The sequence below is a fragment of the Tenrec ecaudatus genome, chromosome 17 (genome assembly GCF_050624435.1).
Source record: "Tenrec ecaudatus isolate mTenEca1 chromosome 17, mTenEca1.hap1, whole genome shotgun sequence".
In the NCBI taxonomy this organism is placed as follows: Eukaryota; Metazoa; Chordata; class Mammalia; order Afrosoricida; family Tenrecidae; genus Tenrec; species Tenrec ecaudatus.
In genome coordinates, this window is record NC_134546.1 from 52,516,835 (window position 1) to 52,534,927 (window position 18,093).

The 18,093-nt window shown below is 48.5% G+C and overlaps 1 protein-coding gene across 1 annotated transcript; it reads left to right on the forward strand.

The window, feature by feature from the left end:
* Positions 1 to 250: 250 nt before the first annotated feature.
* FBXO22 (F-box protein 22) lies at positions 251 to 17,637 on the forward strand. Its single transcript, XM_075535396.1, has 7 exons — positions 251 to 453; positions 756 to 894; positions 5,224 to 5,311; positions 7,897 to 7,992; positions 13,143 to 13,307; positions 15,076 to 15,241; positions 17,119 to 17,637. Exons 1-7 carry the CDS (start codon positions 311 to 313, stop codon positions 17,534 to 17,536), a joined length of 1,215 nt encoding a protein of 404 aa, XP_075391511.1. The 5' UTR covers positions 251 to 310; the 3' UTR covers positions 17,537 to 17,637.
* Positions 17,638 to 18,093: the final 456 nt, after the last annotated feature.

Here is an 18,093-nt window from a genome sequence, read left to right on the forward strand (position 1 = left end):
TCTGGTTAGCAGCCTCACTGGTAAGCCACTGTGCCGCCAGGGCCCAGCGAGAGAGAGAGCGAGCGAGGGAAGGGTATGCACCGCGGGACGGCCAGAGCGGAGGGCCCGGGCGGGCTCCCGAGAGGCACCCCGAGCGCTCCTCCGCGCGGGGCGGCCCGGCGTCACGTGGGCGCCCGGCGCAGCCACGCCTTCCGTCCGTCGGCCGCGCGCGCGCACGCCTGCCCAGTGCGCACGTCGGGACGGGCTGGCGCCGGCGCGGGCGGGCCCCTGCGGGCCGCCGTAGAGCTGGTCGCGGGCGCGCCGGAGAGCCATGGAGTTGGTGGGCGGCGGCGGGGGCTGCAGCAGCTACCCCTCCGCGGCCCCGCGAAGCGCCTTCGTGCTGAGCAACCTGGCGGAGGTGGTGGAGCGCGTCCTTACCTTCCTGCCCGCCAAGGCGCTGCTGCGGGTGGCCGGGTGAGGACCGAGGAGCGGCCGCTAACCGCGGGCGCCGAGGCCGGTGGGCTGGGCGGACGCCGGCGCGACCCTGGGGGTGCCTCGGCGCCTCAGCCGGGTCCCGAGATGACGCCCCTCCCCGCCCGGCCCGGCGACATTCTCCCGAAGGTGCTCTGTGCGTCTGGGTCCCCCTCCGAACCAGCGGCACGCGACTTTGCTCGCTCGGCGCCCGGGGGTCTGCCGGGGGCGCCGGGGGTGGCGGGCAGCCGAGAGGTGGCAGTGAAAGCCCGTTCCCAACCCCCTGTGTGCCTTTGCGTCCCCAGCGTCTGCCGCCTATGGAGGGAGTGTGTGCGCCGCGTGTTGCGGGCCCACCGCAGCGTGACCTGGGTCTCCGCGGGCCCCGCCGAGGGCAGCCACCTGGAGGGCCACTGCTTGGTCCGAGTGCTGGCCGAGGAGCTGGAGGCAAGTAAGAAGGGCTGTCGCGTGCGGCCCGTTCCCAGCGTTGTTGGGACGGCCTTTGGGAACTATGTGTCTGTCTGTCTGTCTGTCCCCAGCGTTGTTGGGACAGTCTTTGGGAACTCGCTCTCCCTCTCTGTCTCTAACCCCCATGTTATATATGACTCTATTTTGTAATGTAGGAAACATTCTCGCATACACTAAAAGACAATACGCCGCCGCTTTAGGGTATATAGGAGCGTTATGTTGCCAGGTTGCGCTTTCACCTCCGAGACCCTGTGGAGCGACTCCTTCCCGGGGCGTTAAATCTTTACGGGAGTAGACAGCCTTATTTTTTTCTCCTGCGCAGCAGTTGGTATCTCAGTGTGTGGTCCACTAGATGGTAAATACTTGGTAGACCTAGGTTGCCAATGACTAGGTAACTTTGAAAGGAGCAGAGCTGTTACCAATGGGCTGCGTTCCACAATGTCAGGAGTTCGAAGCCACCAGCCAGCTTGGCAGGGGGAAGACTTTGTACTGCAGTAAAGAGTTACAGTCTGGGGTACTCACAGGCGCCATTCTTCCCTGTCCTATAGGGTCGTTTAGGGTTAGGTCAATATGATGGCAGTGAGTGGGTTTTGGTCAAAAGCAATAGAGATGTGGGGAAGCCTGATGGAAGCTGCCTGGTATGACCTACGGAAAACCTGTACACCTGCAAAATAAGTATCTACAATCTAGGTAACTTAAACTGTTTCCCCACATGATCCCAGAATTCTGCCCGGAAAAAAAATTGCAACAAAGGCAATGACTTCCAGAATTGCCAGACTTTGGATTCATTACTCCTTAATTTTCCATTAATTTCTGATCATTGCATGTTCAGAAACCTTTCACTGTTGCCAACATTTTCACCACCTCCATATTCAGTCATGGGAGCCCATATGAGACTGAGACCCACGGTTTAAGAAGCTTGATGAGATCTGTAAGACCTCCCAATCAAATGATTTTTTTTTTTGAAAGGAGCAGCTTTGGCTGAAAACGTGAAGAGGCAGAAAAGAAATGCACTTAAAATGTATAAGCAACATCATCCAGGGTGGTTTCTCCCCATTGAGTTTCAGATGAAGCAAGTGTGAATGGGAATCCATTAGGTGGCAGCAAGTCCAGGGTGTGCCCTTATGTATTTCACTTGTCTTTAATTGTTGGCAATTGAAGTACCACAGTTAACAGTGCAGCCTCCGCCTTGACCTGCTTTCTGTGAGCTCTCCTGCTGAAAACCAGGAACTCCGGCCATTTCAACTCCCAATCCAGTTCTCTGTGTGTTGTACTTTCAAGAAGTAGGGGACATTATAATGAGGGGTGGGTGTTGATTCTGTAAGTGAGCAAGCAGATTAAGAATGTGTATGTTAAGTCTCATCTGAATGATTTTTTTAAGTAAATAAGAAACAGGTAAAAAAGTTGACATGCGTTTATTTTCTTTAGGTGTGGAGGTGTAAGTGATTTTTTAAAGTGCTTCTTTATACTTTGTGAGTTTTGGGTTTTTTTTCTTAAAGCTCCTTCCCAAAGGCACTCAGTTTTCTTGCTCGCTGGGGTGGGGAACACACCGCTATCTCTTGCTGCTGCATTTCTCTCACTGTCTCTGGCATCCCAGCGCCCCGTCTCAAGGATACTCAGCACACAGGGACCTCAGAGTCCAAAGGAAGCACTCAATTCCTGGCTCCTCTTTCCGAAGTGTCATGAGATACTTCTCCCCAACCCCCCACCCCTTACCTCTAAGAGGGCTTGTTGTTTCTGATGGTGAACCTTTAGAGGCTCTTTCCACCTTTTGCGTCTTGTGACCAAACTCACTGCTGTTGAGTCAATGCTGACTCAAAGCAACCCTGTAGGACAGAGGAGAACTGCCCTGTGCAGCCCTGAGACGGACTCTTTACCAGTTCAGAAAGCCCATCTTTGTCCCAAAGAGGAAGAGTGGCTGGCGGTTTTGACCTGCTGACCTTTTGGATCACAGGCCAACATAACCACACCACCACCAGGGAGGGCTCTTTAGTAACATTGGTTTGCAAATTTACGTATTCCTGCTTTCAATTCTTTTTGGTATAGACTTGCTTTAACTCTGTTGCTGGGGATATTTTCATGCCCCCTAAAGCTTTCTAAATCTTCTCAACATTTGCAACACCTTTGAATGATGGGAAGAGGTCCTAGTGTATTCCAGTGTTGTCTTTCTGAAGAGAAGACACCCAGTAATTGTTTTTCAGTGGGTGCCAGAAAGAGAGGACCATGAAACTCCAGGATTAAATTTCCAACACTTGTTTAAGATTAGTAAACATAGGACCTAAGAACTGCACGGTTAGTTTGCTAGTATGTGGCAGAATCTAGGCTAAGACCTAAGTCTCTAGAATTGTCTCTCCATTACTCACCACACCAAGGAGTGGAGACTCAGTGACCCGGAGTAACCCAGTAGTGAGTGGTAGGGCCGTGGCAAGCTTGAGTATTTACCTCTGCCAAAGCTATGTCACGATGACCTGTTTTTCAAAAGCCCCTGAGAGTCCCATTTTATGTCGCGCTCCTGTGGCATGTTCATGTTGGCAACCAGTCTGGACTTTACTTGAACCTGTGGGGTTAAGGAAACTGTCCACAGGTCTTTCTTATCTGGCCCTGAAGTGACTGCAAGTTGACCTACCACTGCTTACTTATCGAGAGGTGCCTGTAAATCCACTCTGCCACATGGTAACATCCCCCCACATCCCAATGGATCTGTTTATTTTCACCAGCACTGAAGTTAAGAGCTCGATGCTAAGTTCTTCATTCCATTCTGATAGGAAAAAAATCATTGACCAGTGTCAATGCTGGGAACCAGGGTCTATGATTTCCTGTCACTGTTTCGGCCAGACAGGTTGGCTCGAGAAAGTGTGCTTCTGGAAGGAAACAGTGGGGTTTGCTCTCTGAAAGCTGCTTTGAAAATCAAGCACGTTATGTAGCCAAACCGACAAAAAGATTTTGCAGCGATCACATATTTCCCAGGATGAAGTTTAACAGGAGTTTTAGGTGTAATTTACCAGACCACCATCTGCCAAAGGATGTGTGTGGTGTTTGTCTAAATGGGGGGAGTGTGCTCTGTGTCTGGCTACCTACCTCAATGGCCTCGTTTAAGCCTGTGCCCGAGTGAGAAGACCATCCCTACTGATTAAACTTAAGAGAAATTTTTACTGCTAGGGACAGGGCTGGTTCACGCTGATACAGAAAACTCCATTTTTTATCTCCAAACAATGAAATCTTGACTTATGTTCTGTTTCTAGCAATTTGATTAAGAGCAGGCCAGTTCTCTCATCGGCTCTATCAGTGTCACCTCCGTTAACCACTCCACGTGGAGCAGAGAGACAGATAACTGAATGTAATGGAAGAGCCACCCATCCTGGGAAAGCATCCCAGTTTGCAAGAATTACAAGACTTTTTGTACTTGATTCTCGTTTGAGAACCTCAATCTCCTAGTCTGGCCAACTTGTTCATTGTAGAACAAAGCTGGTATTTATTACGTGGTCTACACCGTCCACAGTTTAGAAGTACAAGTAGCCCCTCATTCTACTGTTTTTGTATAGGAACTTAACATTGCTACCACTGTGAAATGAACTCGGCTTGGAGATGACATCTTATTTGAAGGATGCCATCAGGGAGAGGGGTTGCCGTAGTAACTGCACCCATGGCTCAAGCATAGTGCAAGCCGTGAGGATGGCGCAGGATTGGCCAGTGCTCTACGGTGAGCGCTAGGAGCTTGCCTAACAAGGACAACAATATGCACTGAAGTCCGTTCACACTCCTCGTGACCAGTCTGGCAGAGGAGAACTGCCACCGGGGCTCTCCAGGCTGGAATGTGGATGGGAGCTGGTGGGCACATCTTTTGTCGAGCTGCTGGTAGGCTTCAGCTGCCAGCCTTTTGGCTAGCCACCAAGCACTCAGCTCTTGCATTTTCAGGGCTCCTTTGAAGGAATAATTAAATCAGCGAATACAAGCCAATGTGTTGGTTTCGATTCCTACTGACCCTATACAGGTAGCAGTCTATACATCGGTACAGTAGCAGCTAGCCTCATCATTCTCACAAGGAACCGCCGGTGGGTTTGAACTGCCAACCTTGCTATTTGCATGCCCTCCCTGACCCAAAGCTCCAGCAGGGCTCCTTTGAAAGAGTCATAGGCAGTGAGTAAATGCCTTAGTAGAAAACAGAATCTTAAGTGGAGAGACAGAGAATGCTAATGCCTACCCGAAGGCAGGCAGGTATGGAAGGCATCATTTGCCAGGGAGATGCTGCAGGGCCACAACCACACTCAAGAGACCTGTGATCCAATCCAGTTTGCTTTTTCTTTGCAGAATGTTCGCATCTTACCACGGACTGTTCTTTACATGGCTGATTCAGAAACGTTTATCAGTCTGGAAGAGTGCCGTGGCCACAAGAGAGGTGAATACCAAACGCAAAAGTTTCTCTAGTTTGATTACTTACGTTCCCGCTGCCTGGGGTTGGACACAGTACGAGTCTTGTGAATGACCGACTTCCGAGCCTGTCCTGGATAGTGTACATGAATAAGTCTCTCTGAATCTTCAGGAACTGTTTTTGCTCTAAAGATTGATTGTTAAACTGCAGTATTGCAAAAGCAAATTCTTTAGAAGATTTGTTTGGTTGTTATTCCTTAATTTGAAATCTTCCAGACACTTTTTTGGTTTTATATCTAGATAGCATGAGTTCTTGCCCTGCTGAGGCCAAAAGTGGGCTAAGTGCCCTAAGATACGCACACCAGACCCAGAGTTAGACATGAAAACAAAGCAACAACATAACAACACTCACTGTCCATCAAGATAGTTCTGACTCATAGCAACCCTGTAAAGTGGAGTATAACTGCCTCTCTGGGTACTCCGAGACTCAAGTCTTTCCAGGAACAAATAGCCTCATCTATCTCCCAAGGAGCAGCTAGTGAGTTTGAACCCCTGGCCTTGGGATTAGTGGCTCAGTGCATAATTCACTCTGCCATCATTATCTAATCTGAATTTTGTTAACTGCTTATAGAGTCAAGAGTTATTATTTGAACCCCAGACCTCCCAAACCCCTGCCATTGAATCCATTGCAACACATAGCAACCTTGTAGGACAGAGCAAGTTCTTCCTTTGGGTTTCAGAGACTAAGACTATATGGGAGTAGGCAGCCCTTTTTCTTTCCCACAGAGCATCTGATGGCTTGCATTAGGTGCCGTTTAATGCTGCATTGGGCTGGGCTGTCTAGAGAAACAAAACCAGTGATGCATAAGAAGAAACTTAATATGAAGAAAGCATCTCAGTCTAGACCAATTCAAGTTCACGGGTTCTATCCTAGCAGGAGAGCTTGTCAGACAACCGTAGTGAAGGCCAATGAGGCAGAAAGGTAAAGCAGGGGAATCACAGGTCAGCTGGTAGAGTCTCAGTCCAGTATCAGTGGAAACACGGTACAGGCAGCTCTCAGGGTCAGGTAGCCTACGTGGGCTTTGCACCATTCAAGTAGGAATGACGAAAGACAATTTCTAAGAATCAAAAGTGTCCTTTTCCATGACTTTTCCAAATACCAACCAGGTGGCCATATCTGACCTCTGGCCAGCTCCACCCAGTTGTCATAAGGCAGAGGTCAGACAAGCCTCCATTCTTCACCTTCATGATTCGTTTCTCTAGAGCAGCGGTTTTTAACCTATGGGTCGCGACCCCTTTGGGGGTTGAACGACCCTTTCACAGGGGTCGCCCAATTCATAGCAGTAGCAATGAAAATAATGTTATGCTTGGGGAGGTCACCACAACATGAGGAACTGTACTAAAGGGTCGCGGCATGAGGAAGGTTGAGAACCGCTACTCCAGAACCAACCCTGCTCCACGCACCAAACTGTAGTAGGCTGAGTTATCTAGAGGAAACAACCAATGACATATATATGTTTAAGAAGGGACTCTATATCAAGAAATAACAGTATCAGTGAAGCAGCCCAGCCCCCATCCAACTCAAGTCCATGGGTCCCAGGCCAGCTGGAGCGCTCTATAGCTTCAGGTCATGGAAGACCACGATACCGACAGTTGTAGCTGGATGCAGGGAGATCACAGGTGGGCAGGTGCAGAGTTGTGTGGACACAGGTTAGTAGAAACATGGCAGGGCACAGACAGCTCTCAGGGTCAGGCGACCCACATGAGGCCACCTTGGAGCCAGGCACAGTCCAAGCAAGCAGGAAGGCCAAGTGCAGAGGGAAGTTCCCAGTTTCTCCTAAAAAGGCCACGTCACCAAGGAAGCATCACCAGGCTAGCTGCCCACCTGATGGCCAGGTTGGACTCCACAGGTACCATCAAGTTGACCACAAAGAAAATCAAACTCTCTCTCTGTCACCGTGGCTCTTTATCAGCTGCACAGACAGGTCCAGTAGCAGTGGGGCAAAGGCAGAGCAGCCTCATCGCTCATTGACTGTCTGCGTAGGGAGCTCCACGGTTAGAAGCAAGTGCGATGCTGCTGTGAGGGTTAAGGTTTTGTGTCAGCTTCTCTGGGCCCTGGAGCTCGGGTGGCCTGGAGTTGGGCTGTGATCTATATGGTCAGCAGTTCAAAATCACCAGCCCCCGCTGGGTTTTCTACTCCCATAAAGAGTTAGTCTCAGGAACCCACGGGTTGGGTCAGTAAGAGTTGGCATAGACTCAGAGGCAGGGAGTTTGGTTTTGGTTTCTCATTGGTGTGTGATGGTGTAGTCTCCCTCCATTTTGTGATCTCATGGTCACCCTCTAAGTTCCCATAATGACCTGGTGTCTGGAACCTAGCCGTGTCTAAGTAAGGAGAGGCTATAAATGCACGAAAGAGACAAACTAGTGCGCGAGGTTTTAGAATTTAAAGTACAGCAGAAGCTCAGGAGGAGGAAAAGATTGTTTGAATTGAAGCTTTGGATTTTCTGATAAGTTTTCTGGTGTCAAATGACTTTAAAATGACCCAGTGTTTGATTTTCTTTTTGTTCATACAGTCAGATGTGTGTATTTAAATTTATAACTGTGTCGTTGCAGCAAGGAAAAGAACTAGTATGGAAACAGCATCTGCTCTAGAGAAGCTATTTCCCAAGCAGTGTCGAGTCCTTGGGATTGTAACCCCAGGAATCATAGGTAAGAGAAATACCAATTTAATGGTTTTGTATCTTCTATTGATGTGGGATTGGTGTGTTATTTGTAGCTTAAAAGCATATTCCTATTTTTGGCTATCCCAAACACAATAAAAGTACCGTATATACTCATATATAAGCCGAGTTTTTCAGCACAAAAAATGTGCTGAAATATGGGTTCAGTTTATACACGGGTCAGTGATACCCCAGCGAGGTGTAACATCTCGCGGGTGATTGCCATTCTTCCACCATTCACTCAAAGCCTCACTGACACTGCAGGGTTTTGAATGTTTGTTTACTCACATCTAACCAATCAGGGCCGTCCCATGACGTGGACGGCTCCAATTCGCAGAAACACCTGCAGGAATTCACTTAGGCCGGCAGCTGAACTGGTAAGGATGTGTCTGTGGCTGCGCTCCGTCTCTCCCCTCTGGTCTCTGTGTTAATTCACATCCTGCATTTCCCACCCTAGGCTTATATTAGAGTCAATCGGTTTTTCTGGTTTCCCAGGTAATTAGGTACCTCGGCTTATACTCGGGTCGGCTTACATTCGAGCATATACGGTAGTTACATTTACCATGCTATTATTATATTTGACTTATGCAAATGTTCCTCGGGTTATGGTGATTAATCTTTGCAATCTCGAGGCATACCTACATTAGCCAAATATCACGCCTAACTCTTGGGTGGCTGTCGGTCCTTATTGTTTGCCTCCCATTAGGTGCCATGTAAATGGCACAGTCCCATACATAAGCCTGCGTGTTTGCTTGATTCCCTCAATGTAAAATTTCCACAGAATTTTGTTTTTAACTAATTTGTTAAATGGTAATCTCTAATGTAAATAAAATCAGATGTGTGTCCACTGTCCTTTGGATGACTGTTTGGGTTGTTTTCAGTAACAAATGAACCCTCTAAACTATTGCCCTGAGATAATTTTCCAGCCTTAAGACAGAATTACCCTTTGAGGGCTTCGTAGAACCACAGCATTGTTGAGTTTCGTAAGAATGGCTGCCTTGCGCACTGTGCGCTTCTCAGGACTGCCTGTTAGAGGGGTAATAGCATCCTGGAAGTTTGCCAGGAAACTTGGGGGACCACTGGGAGGCGGAAGGAGAAAGTGGTTGCACCCTGGACATGGAATCTGTGTTGCTGGGTGCACATGTAAAAGTAATTGGTTTGGTGTCTGTGTTGCTGAATGACAAGTGAACTGATTTTTGAAAACAGCAAAAAAGAAAACTTCACAGCATGTTGCAAACATAACAAGAGTGTAAACACCCCCCCTCAAAAAAAACGTGAAAAAAGCTCTGGTGATCAGAGCTTTCCTAGTAAGCATTCAGGCTTTAGTGCACCCAGTGGCATCACCTGGAAAGGTTCTCTTTGGTCACAATGAATTTTTTTCGTAAAAGCAGTTTGGTTTGAACCTCATTTTTTTGTGGGTGGTCGTTTTAAGAGGAAAGGATGCGGCTGTGCAATTTTGTTTCCTGCAGGGGTGGGGAGGGCCAGGGTGGGGAGCCCCAGAAACTGTTGCGATATTGAACACAGCTTATGATGACAGCGCTATGAGAAAACCTTGTTGTGTCCAAGTGGTTTTCTCCTTTCCAAAAAGGTGAAAGGTCGATTGATGACAAACCTTGTCTGGACACCTGGGATCCACCTTCCGAAAGGACGAAAATAATCAACAAATTCCACGCACTGGTGCCTGAAGACAAACGCGGGACCATTGAAGGGCTAGGGAAGGTATCGGGACTATTTTGGAGCTTGGTTCAGTGACTGAGCGAAGATTTGGGAATGAGAAGGGTCGCTGCAAAATTTGCGCCTGAGTTCTGACTGAGCAGGATAAAGATCGTGGGGTGGAAACATGCTGTGCTTCGAAAGAACAGCTCTGAAGTGACCCAGACTGGTGAGGGACATGGTGCTATCCTTTTTTTTTTGCATGTAAGAAAGAAGTTTATATACAAAAGAAATTGAACATTGAGAAAGCATCCCAACCCAGTCCAGTCCAAAGTCCATAAGTCTGATTCTAGCCTATATGTCCGATAGCAATCTATAAAATCCTCTTCAGACCCACGAAACACATGAAATTATGCCAAATGCAGGACAATCACAGGCCAGTGGGTAGAAAGTCTTTGGATCCAGTGGCATTGTAAGCATGTCAGTGCTGGCAGGGGTCTCTCATGGCTTCTCCGGCTTCAGGGGCCTGGTTGCATCAGGGTAGGTCCATGTGGCTTCTCCAGCTCAGGCCACTAGCATAGTTCCATGTGTCTTGTCAGCTGCAATGTCTCCGGTGCTATTCTTATGACCCGGAACAGCATCACTCAAGCCAGTGGAAGACTCCATCATCACTTCACCCCCGAAAAGCTCATCAAGTGAAATCAAAGATCAAGATGATGCTCATTGGTTTTTTTGATGTGAGGGGGATGGTACATTTGGAGTTTGTTCCACCAGGTCAGGTGGTTAATCAAGCTTTCTACTTAGAGGTTCTGAAAAGATTGCATAACTATGTATCAAAAACAGCCTGATTTGAGGTAGACAAGGCACTGGTTTTGCCACCACGACAATGCACCTGCTCACACAGCCATCTCAGTGCACCAGTTTGTGGCAAAAAAACAGCATGCCTCTCTTGCCCCATGGCTGACCTTGCTCCATGTGACTTCTTTTTGTTTCTGCGAATGAAGAGAGACATGAAAGGACAGCAATTTGAAGACATAAAAGAGGCGAAGGAAAAAAAAAGCCAAAAACGTGGGAGGTGCTGTCAGCCATCCAAACAGATAAATTTGAGAAATGTTTCCAAGAATGGAATCACAGACTTGGTAAATGTATTAAGTGTAATGGAGAGTACTTAGAAGGCGATACAGTTGTTTTGTTACAAAAAAAATATTAAATGCATAGCTTTGACCAAAAAATTCTGGGTTTTTTGGGGGTGGTAACCCCTCAGATATCCAGGACAGCAGCTAGTGGCCTGCCTGTTGTGGTTCCCGGCCTAGTAGTCCTGTTGTGTAAGTGTAATTTGTTACTTAAATACCATTGAGGGAGCACTTGGGTGGTTTCCTTTGATTTCCTATTAAGAAGTCTGTGGTAGAGTGCTTATGTGTCTATAGACTGCATGTAACTTTTTAAAGGATACATTTGTTAAAGGGGAATTGCCTGTCCTTTAGCCCAAGTGTTTCTTTAGAAAACTGTGTTGGTGAAGCCTGTAGCAAAGAGTGATGGACTCCCATGCCCTTCTATCTCACTTCATTCCCGTAAACAAGTTAGAGCAGGCTTGCTTTTCCACTCTTGCTTGAGGAAAGCCTTTCTTCCTGACCCAGCTGCAGGTGAGCGGAAGAATCATTTTATCATATTTTCAGAACCCCTCAACATTGATTATCTCAAAAAACAAATCAGAGCTAAGATTTTCCAGTATATTATATGCAGTGGTCTTGGTTGGTTGATGTTTGTTTTGCTTGTTTTATTATTTTTTTAATCCTTTTATTGGGGACTCTTATAGCTCTTACAACAATCCATATACCAGTTGTATCAAGCATATTTAAACATGTTGCCATCATCGATTTCAAAATATTTTTTAATGTTTAAACCCTTGGTATCAACTTCTTTTTCCCTCCCACCTTCATGGACCCCTGGTGTGTTGGACGGGGGGTGGGGTGGGGTGGGGGGGGTGGTTTCTCTAGAAAGACAAAACCTGATTGCTAGTAATTATATATATAAATATATTTATAAAAATAGATATCTAACACAAGAAATGAACTGTTAAATTATATACAGATAGATAATACAAGAAATTAGCAGTTAAATTATAAAGCAGTGAGACACTAGCAGTCCTTTTAAGTCTTGAGAGCTGCCTGTTGCCAGTCCCTTTCTGTAGAGAGAGCTGGGCTTATATACCCAGGCAACAAACAGCAAGGCAGGTCACCAACTGTCACCAACTGTCGGTCCCCAGCTCCAGAGACGAACATTCCAATCGTTAGGGCTTAAAGGGACTTTAACTTACAGCGACACAGTCCACAGGCTAGGTATCCCACAGGTAGTGTACCCCTTTAAATTGAGGCACAGAACAAGCAAGGCAGCCGCACATAGATCCGATGATTAAAGAACAAGAGACAAGCAAGGCGAGGCTCACCGAGCCATTTATCCCTCTGCCTTTCAATTAATCCTACTTGTGTTTATTGGTCAGGCTGGCACAATAAACTATCGCACCTTGTAAATTATAAATTATTCTTTTCATATTTTAAAAAAATCATTTTATTGGGGGCTTATGCAACTCTTATCACAATCCATACATATATATCAGTTGTGTGAAACACATTTGTACATTCGTTCCCATCATCATTCTCAAAATATTTGCTTTCTGCTTGAACCCTTGACATCAGCTCCTCATTTCTCCACTTCCTCCCCACTCCCCTCTCCCTCATGAACCCTTGATAATTTATAAATTATTGTTGTGTCATATCTTACACTGTCCAATGTCTCCTTGCTGTCTCCCTTTGTCCACGTTACTATTATTCGTCCCCCTAGGGTTGGGGGGAGTTAGTTATACATCATTGTAGTCAGTTCCCCGTTTCTTCCCCTTCTCCCCCCCCCCCCACCTTCCCCCTACCCTCATGGCATCCTACTCCCATTGCTGTTCCTGAGGGGTTTACCTATTCTGGATTCGTGTGTCGGGGGCACTTACCTGTACCAATGTACACACTCCAGTCTAGCCGGTCTGTAAGGTAGAACTGGGGTCATGATAGTGCGGGGGAGGAAGCATTAAAGAACTAGAGGAATGTTGTTTCATGGGTGCTAAACTGCACCCTGGCTGAATTGTGACCCTTCTGTGAAGGGATGTCTAATTGTCTGCAGATGGGCTTTGGGTTTCCACTCCAACCCACCCTCGCTTGTTCACATCGATATAACTGTGTGTTTTGGATCTCTTGATACCTGATCCAGTCGACACCTGGTGATCACACAGGCTGGTGTGCCTCTTCCATGAGGGCTTTGTTGCTTCCCTGCTAGATGGCTGCTCGTTTACCTTCAAGATTCCAGACACGATGTCTTCTAATAGCTGGCACCATCTGCTTCCTTCCCCACATTAGCTTATGCACCTGCTTAGTCGTCACTGAGCGTGCCGGGAAGCGGAGCAGCAGGTTTACCTGCTCATGGGACTCTCTTCTTTCCTAGTGACTCCAATGGGGTCGGGCAGTCATCGACCTCAGGAAATAGAAATCGGAGAAGCTGGGTTTGCCCTGCTGTTCCCTCAAATTGAAGGAATAAAAATACAGCCCTTTCATTTTATTAAGGATCCAAAGAAGATAACACTAGACCGACGACAGCTCACTGAAGTGGGTAAGTTGTGATTTACCTTTAGTTGCCTGTTTTGTCCACTGACGGAGTTCATGATGCTCCATAATTCCGTGCCAGGAGCCTTGGGGAGCATCTGCGTGGTGGAGAAGCCGTGTTCTGGAGATGGGTAGGGAATCAAGTCCGGTGACCAGGAGGGCTGATGTGGCAGTTTGGGTAGAATTGATACGCTTTTAAAATTACTTTATTTGCATTAAAGCCCAGAAAGAGCCAGAGATGCACATTTTCCCAAAACTACTCTTGTTGATTGCTTGTCTGTATTTAAGTCTGGTGTTCAGGGAATGATTCCTACGAATGTGTTCTTGGTTTTTGCCCCATTTGGGGAGCTGAGAAGGTGGGGCTCAGATACCCAAGCAAGAGTGGTTATGGAATCGGCCAAGCCACCACCCTTGGGAGGCCGCTGAGCACCGAACTGTTGTGCCCAAGGACTCCCTTCCTTTCTCTACTGCTTCCTCAATGCATCGTCTGTGTGTTGTCGTTGTTGTTGTTAGGTGCCACAGTACCTTACACTGTTACCACAGAACAAAATCCCACCTCCCCACAAACCCCGACCCCAGCGAGTCTCAATTTGGGGGTCGCAACCCCTTGGAGGTCAAATGACCCTTTCACAGGGGTCGCCCGATTCATGACAGTAGCAAAATGACAGTGATGAAGTAGCAACGAAAATAATATCATGGTTGGGGGTCCCCACCACATGAGGACCTGTATGAAAGGGTAGCAGCCTGAGGAAGGTGTAGAACCAGTGCCCTCCCCCACGATTGTGAGGTCTTCCAAAATCAGACGTGCCCCAACAGCTGGACCACTCTCCCACCACCGTGGGGAAAGGCTTCAGTTTCTCCACAGCCTGTCAATGCCTCTTGTTTTTGTTCATGGCCATCCCTGGGGTGGTGGGTGCGGTGAGGAAGTGCCCGTATTTCGTTCTGGCTTTGATCTACTAACTGCAAGGTCAGGGGTTCAAATCTACCAGTCCAAGGAAGAACGATGAGGCCCTCTTGTCCCGGGAAGATTGTAGCCTCAGAAGTCCTACATGGCACCACACTGTATCACGTTTGATTCGATGGCAGTGGCTTTTGACTGGAGGCATGAGGTCTGTAGAGGCCACCAGGAGTCAGTCTGAAGTGAAAGCGGCAGCGGGAGAAGTGCCCATCTTTCCCAGCTCCTCCTGGCTGTGGGTGATCCCTCTCCACACCAGCCCCCGTGGTCACTGCTGTCCCCTCTCTCACAAGGACACGTGTCTTCCAGTTCAGAGCCCACTCTGAGAATCCCTACCATCTCTTCGTCTCACAGCCACCACTCAGTCATAGCTGCTACGTAACACCCAGGGATTCCGAGAGTCCATGTGGACATTCACTCTTGTAGTGGGCATTCAGCCAGCTCGGGGAAGTTAGAGCCCGTTCTCCCTAGCTCTGGATCCCTCTGCCCACGTGGCCCAGCTCTACTCCATGTGAGCTAGGGTGTCCGGTGTGGCCATCAGGGCGACTACCCCCCGTACCCAGCTGCTGCTTCACTTGTGTTCAGGCTTGATGATGTGGTTTTCCAATAGACACTGCATTTTCTCAGAGGGAAACATCAATTGTAAAAATTTTGAATTGTATAACAAGTTGTAAAAAAAAATGTGACACTTGACAACTGAAGTCTGAGATTAGTAGGGGGGGGGGACATTAACTGTAATGTTTCAATTTGCAGGATTTGTAGACAATAACCCCTCTCTAAGGCCACTTATAACTGTTTGCTGCCCTTTGTTTCTCCACAGGTCTCTTAGACAACCCAGAACTTCGTGTGGTCCTTGTGTTTGGCTACAATTGCTGTAAGGTAGGAGCCAGCAATTACCTGCATCGAGTGGTCAGCACCTTCAGCGATATGAATATCATACTGGCAGGGGGCCAGGTGGACAACCTGTCGTCGCTGACTTCTGAAAAGTATGTGTGACGGGCTTCTGCCTCCTGTCGAGGGAGGGAGGATTGCTGATGCTCTGTCAAAGTGTCCTGCTCTGCCGGACAAGTGCAGCACACAGGTGTCAAGCCCTTGCCTTCAAGAGCCAGCTACCCCTCTTTCTAAGAGGGGCCCCGAGACGCCACTAGCAGGTGCACAGAGCCACTGTGTCCACTGAAGTGACTGCTTGTAAAGAGGAACGATTCCGGGGGTGTTGTCCAGATCGTTAAGTGTAAGACGTAGGTGACACACACACAGTAAAAGACCCCCACGTCAGATGCTGTGAAACTTTGGTAACTCAAAGGTAAAGTGCATGTTAAAATCACCAGTTATTTTTAAACCACTTCTAAAGGTGAAAATAGAGACGTGAAAATTGGGTACGGGCAGAATAACCACCAATTGTGGTCACCCCCTCCCCTGTGTGCCTTGCAGATCTCTGTGCCCCAACACCATGGGGTTTCCAAGGCTGACCTTTCAGAAATAGGCCTTCCTTCCAAGGCCCCGAGGGGTGGGCGTGAACTGCCAGCCATGTAGCTTCACTGTGCTATCCAGGGACTCTTAGCCCAGAAACAAACAAACCCACTGACATGGAGTAGCTTCTGACCCCTGGCGCCTCCCCTTTCAGCTTCTGCATGCACTCAGTAATCAGTGCCAGATACACCACACCCAGGCCGCAGTGACTCTGTGCCACGTGTTAGTGGTGTCTTGGCCTCCACTCTCCTTAGAAAGAGGTAGATGATTCTTGAAGGCAAGGGGTCGACAGCGTGTGCGTGTGTGTGCGTGTGGTATGGCAGAGCAGGTGTGTGTGTGAGTTAGAAGCCAGCAGAGGACATCTGAAGATGGTTTGTGCCCCCGTCCACTAGTCGTGCCGTGAGCTAGCTTTATGAGGGTAGCGTCATGCAGCAGTGGTGCAGTGGGCTGATAACTGCAAGGTCAACAATTCTGAACCACCAGCTGCTTCTCGGGGGAAGAGAAGGCAGGCTTCCTCCTACCCCACGGGGACATAGCCACCTGCCCTGCGGGGCCGCTGGGCGTCCGCCTTGACTTGATGGCACCGAGTTCTGTGGTTCTTTTTCCCAAACCCCCCACTCTGGTAGCTCATGCAGACATCGCTCCATCCCGTAGCGCCCACGTATCAAGCAGTGCTGTACACTTGCTACCAAAGTAAAGTTTTGTTTTATGTTCTTCAACGTTTTTGAGCCTTAGAGCCACCCTATACCTTATCCTGAACGCTGATGTCGTCAGTGGTCAATGGACGGGATTGGCGTAATAGTGAAAGTCTGCATTGTGTTTTCATTGACATTGTGTTCTTTCTACTGTACGGATAAGATATTTTATTATAAGGCATAGTAGGCAAATGCAAACAAAAAATTCCAAGCTCTAAGCAATAACACGATTTTTTCTTTTATGACCTCATATAAAGTTTCTTGCTAAACTTAATTCTCTATGGTATTTGTAATGCCCACCTCTGAGAATTTGATAACTCAAGTAGAAAAAAAACACGGCAGCTTTAATAGGTTCATGGCCATGAAACAGTAAGGCATTTTCACCTAAGGAAATGAGGCTCCGTACCTGCTGATGTCAAGGGGAAGCTTCTAGAAACATCTGTGGAGGCGCCCTTGTCTCTTGGTACTTCTGACTGAAAGCAGCCGTGCCCCCTCCCCTCCACAGCTCTGCCGCCTTTGCTATTTCACATGGATGGCGGGGGTCCCAACCCTCCTGCACCCCTTCTCTGCAAGAGGGCACCTTCGACTAACAGAAGGCCAATGCAGCAGCTCCCACGTACCAATTGAGGGGCATTGTTTGTTTTTTGACACATTGAACTTTCATGTCAAGCTGTGTTGCCACCTGTGTCCTGTTTTAGGAACCCTCTGGACATTGATGCCACTGGCGTGGTTGGGCTGTCGTTCAGCGGGCACCGCATCCAGAGCGCCACCGTGCTCCTGAGCGAGGATGTCAACGACGAGAAGACAGCCGAGGCGGCGCTGCAGCGCCTGAAGGCGGCCCACATCCCAGAGCAGAACACCTTCGGCTTCATGTTTGCGTGCGTGGGCCGGGGCTTCCAGTACTACCGCGCCAAGGGCAACGTGGAGGCCGATGCCTTCCGAAAGCTCTTCCCCAGCGTGCCCTTGTTCGGCTTCTTTGGAAATGGGGAGATTGGGTGTGACCGCATCGTCACGGGGAACTTCATACTGAGGAAGTGCAGCAAGGTCGAGGATGACGACCTCTTCCACAGCTACACCACAATCATGACCCTCATCCACCTGGGGACAGCTAAATGAAGCCCCTGTGCAGCGGCTCTCCTGGTGCGGGGGCACGGCCTTGTCTGGAAGCGGGGTCAGAATATGTGCGTTTCTAACAAAAGACCTTTCGAAGCTGTTTCTGTTTCGTAGTGTTGACTGATCATGTCAAGATCACACTGGGGTAGTTTTTAAGGGAGCAGGGAAAGCAAGCTTGGTGTGTCACAGAACAGAGAGTGAGAATCGAGAGCTTTTGCGTCAGACGGGGGCTCTGGTTCTGCTGCGCCAGACTCAGCAGCTGCTGGGCCGCTGTCCCCGTTGGCCCTGCGATGACGGGACAGCCTTCCACCACTGCCCCGTGCGCCCTTAGATGAGCTCGTAAGCCGGTGGCTCTCGACCTTCCTCACGCCTCGACCCTTTCAGACAGTTCCTCATGTGCTGACCCCCAACCAGAACGTGATTTTCGTTGCTACTTCAGCACTGCCATTTTACTACTGTCATGAATCGGGCAACCCCTATGAAAGGGTCGTTTGACCTCCCTAGGGGTCGTGACGCCCAGGTTGAGAACCGCTGTCTCAAACAAACTCATGAAGGCCTTT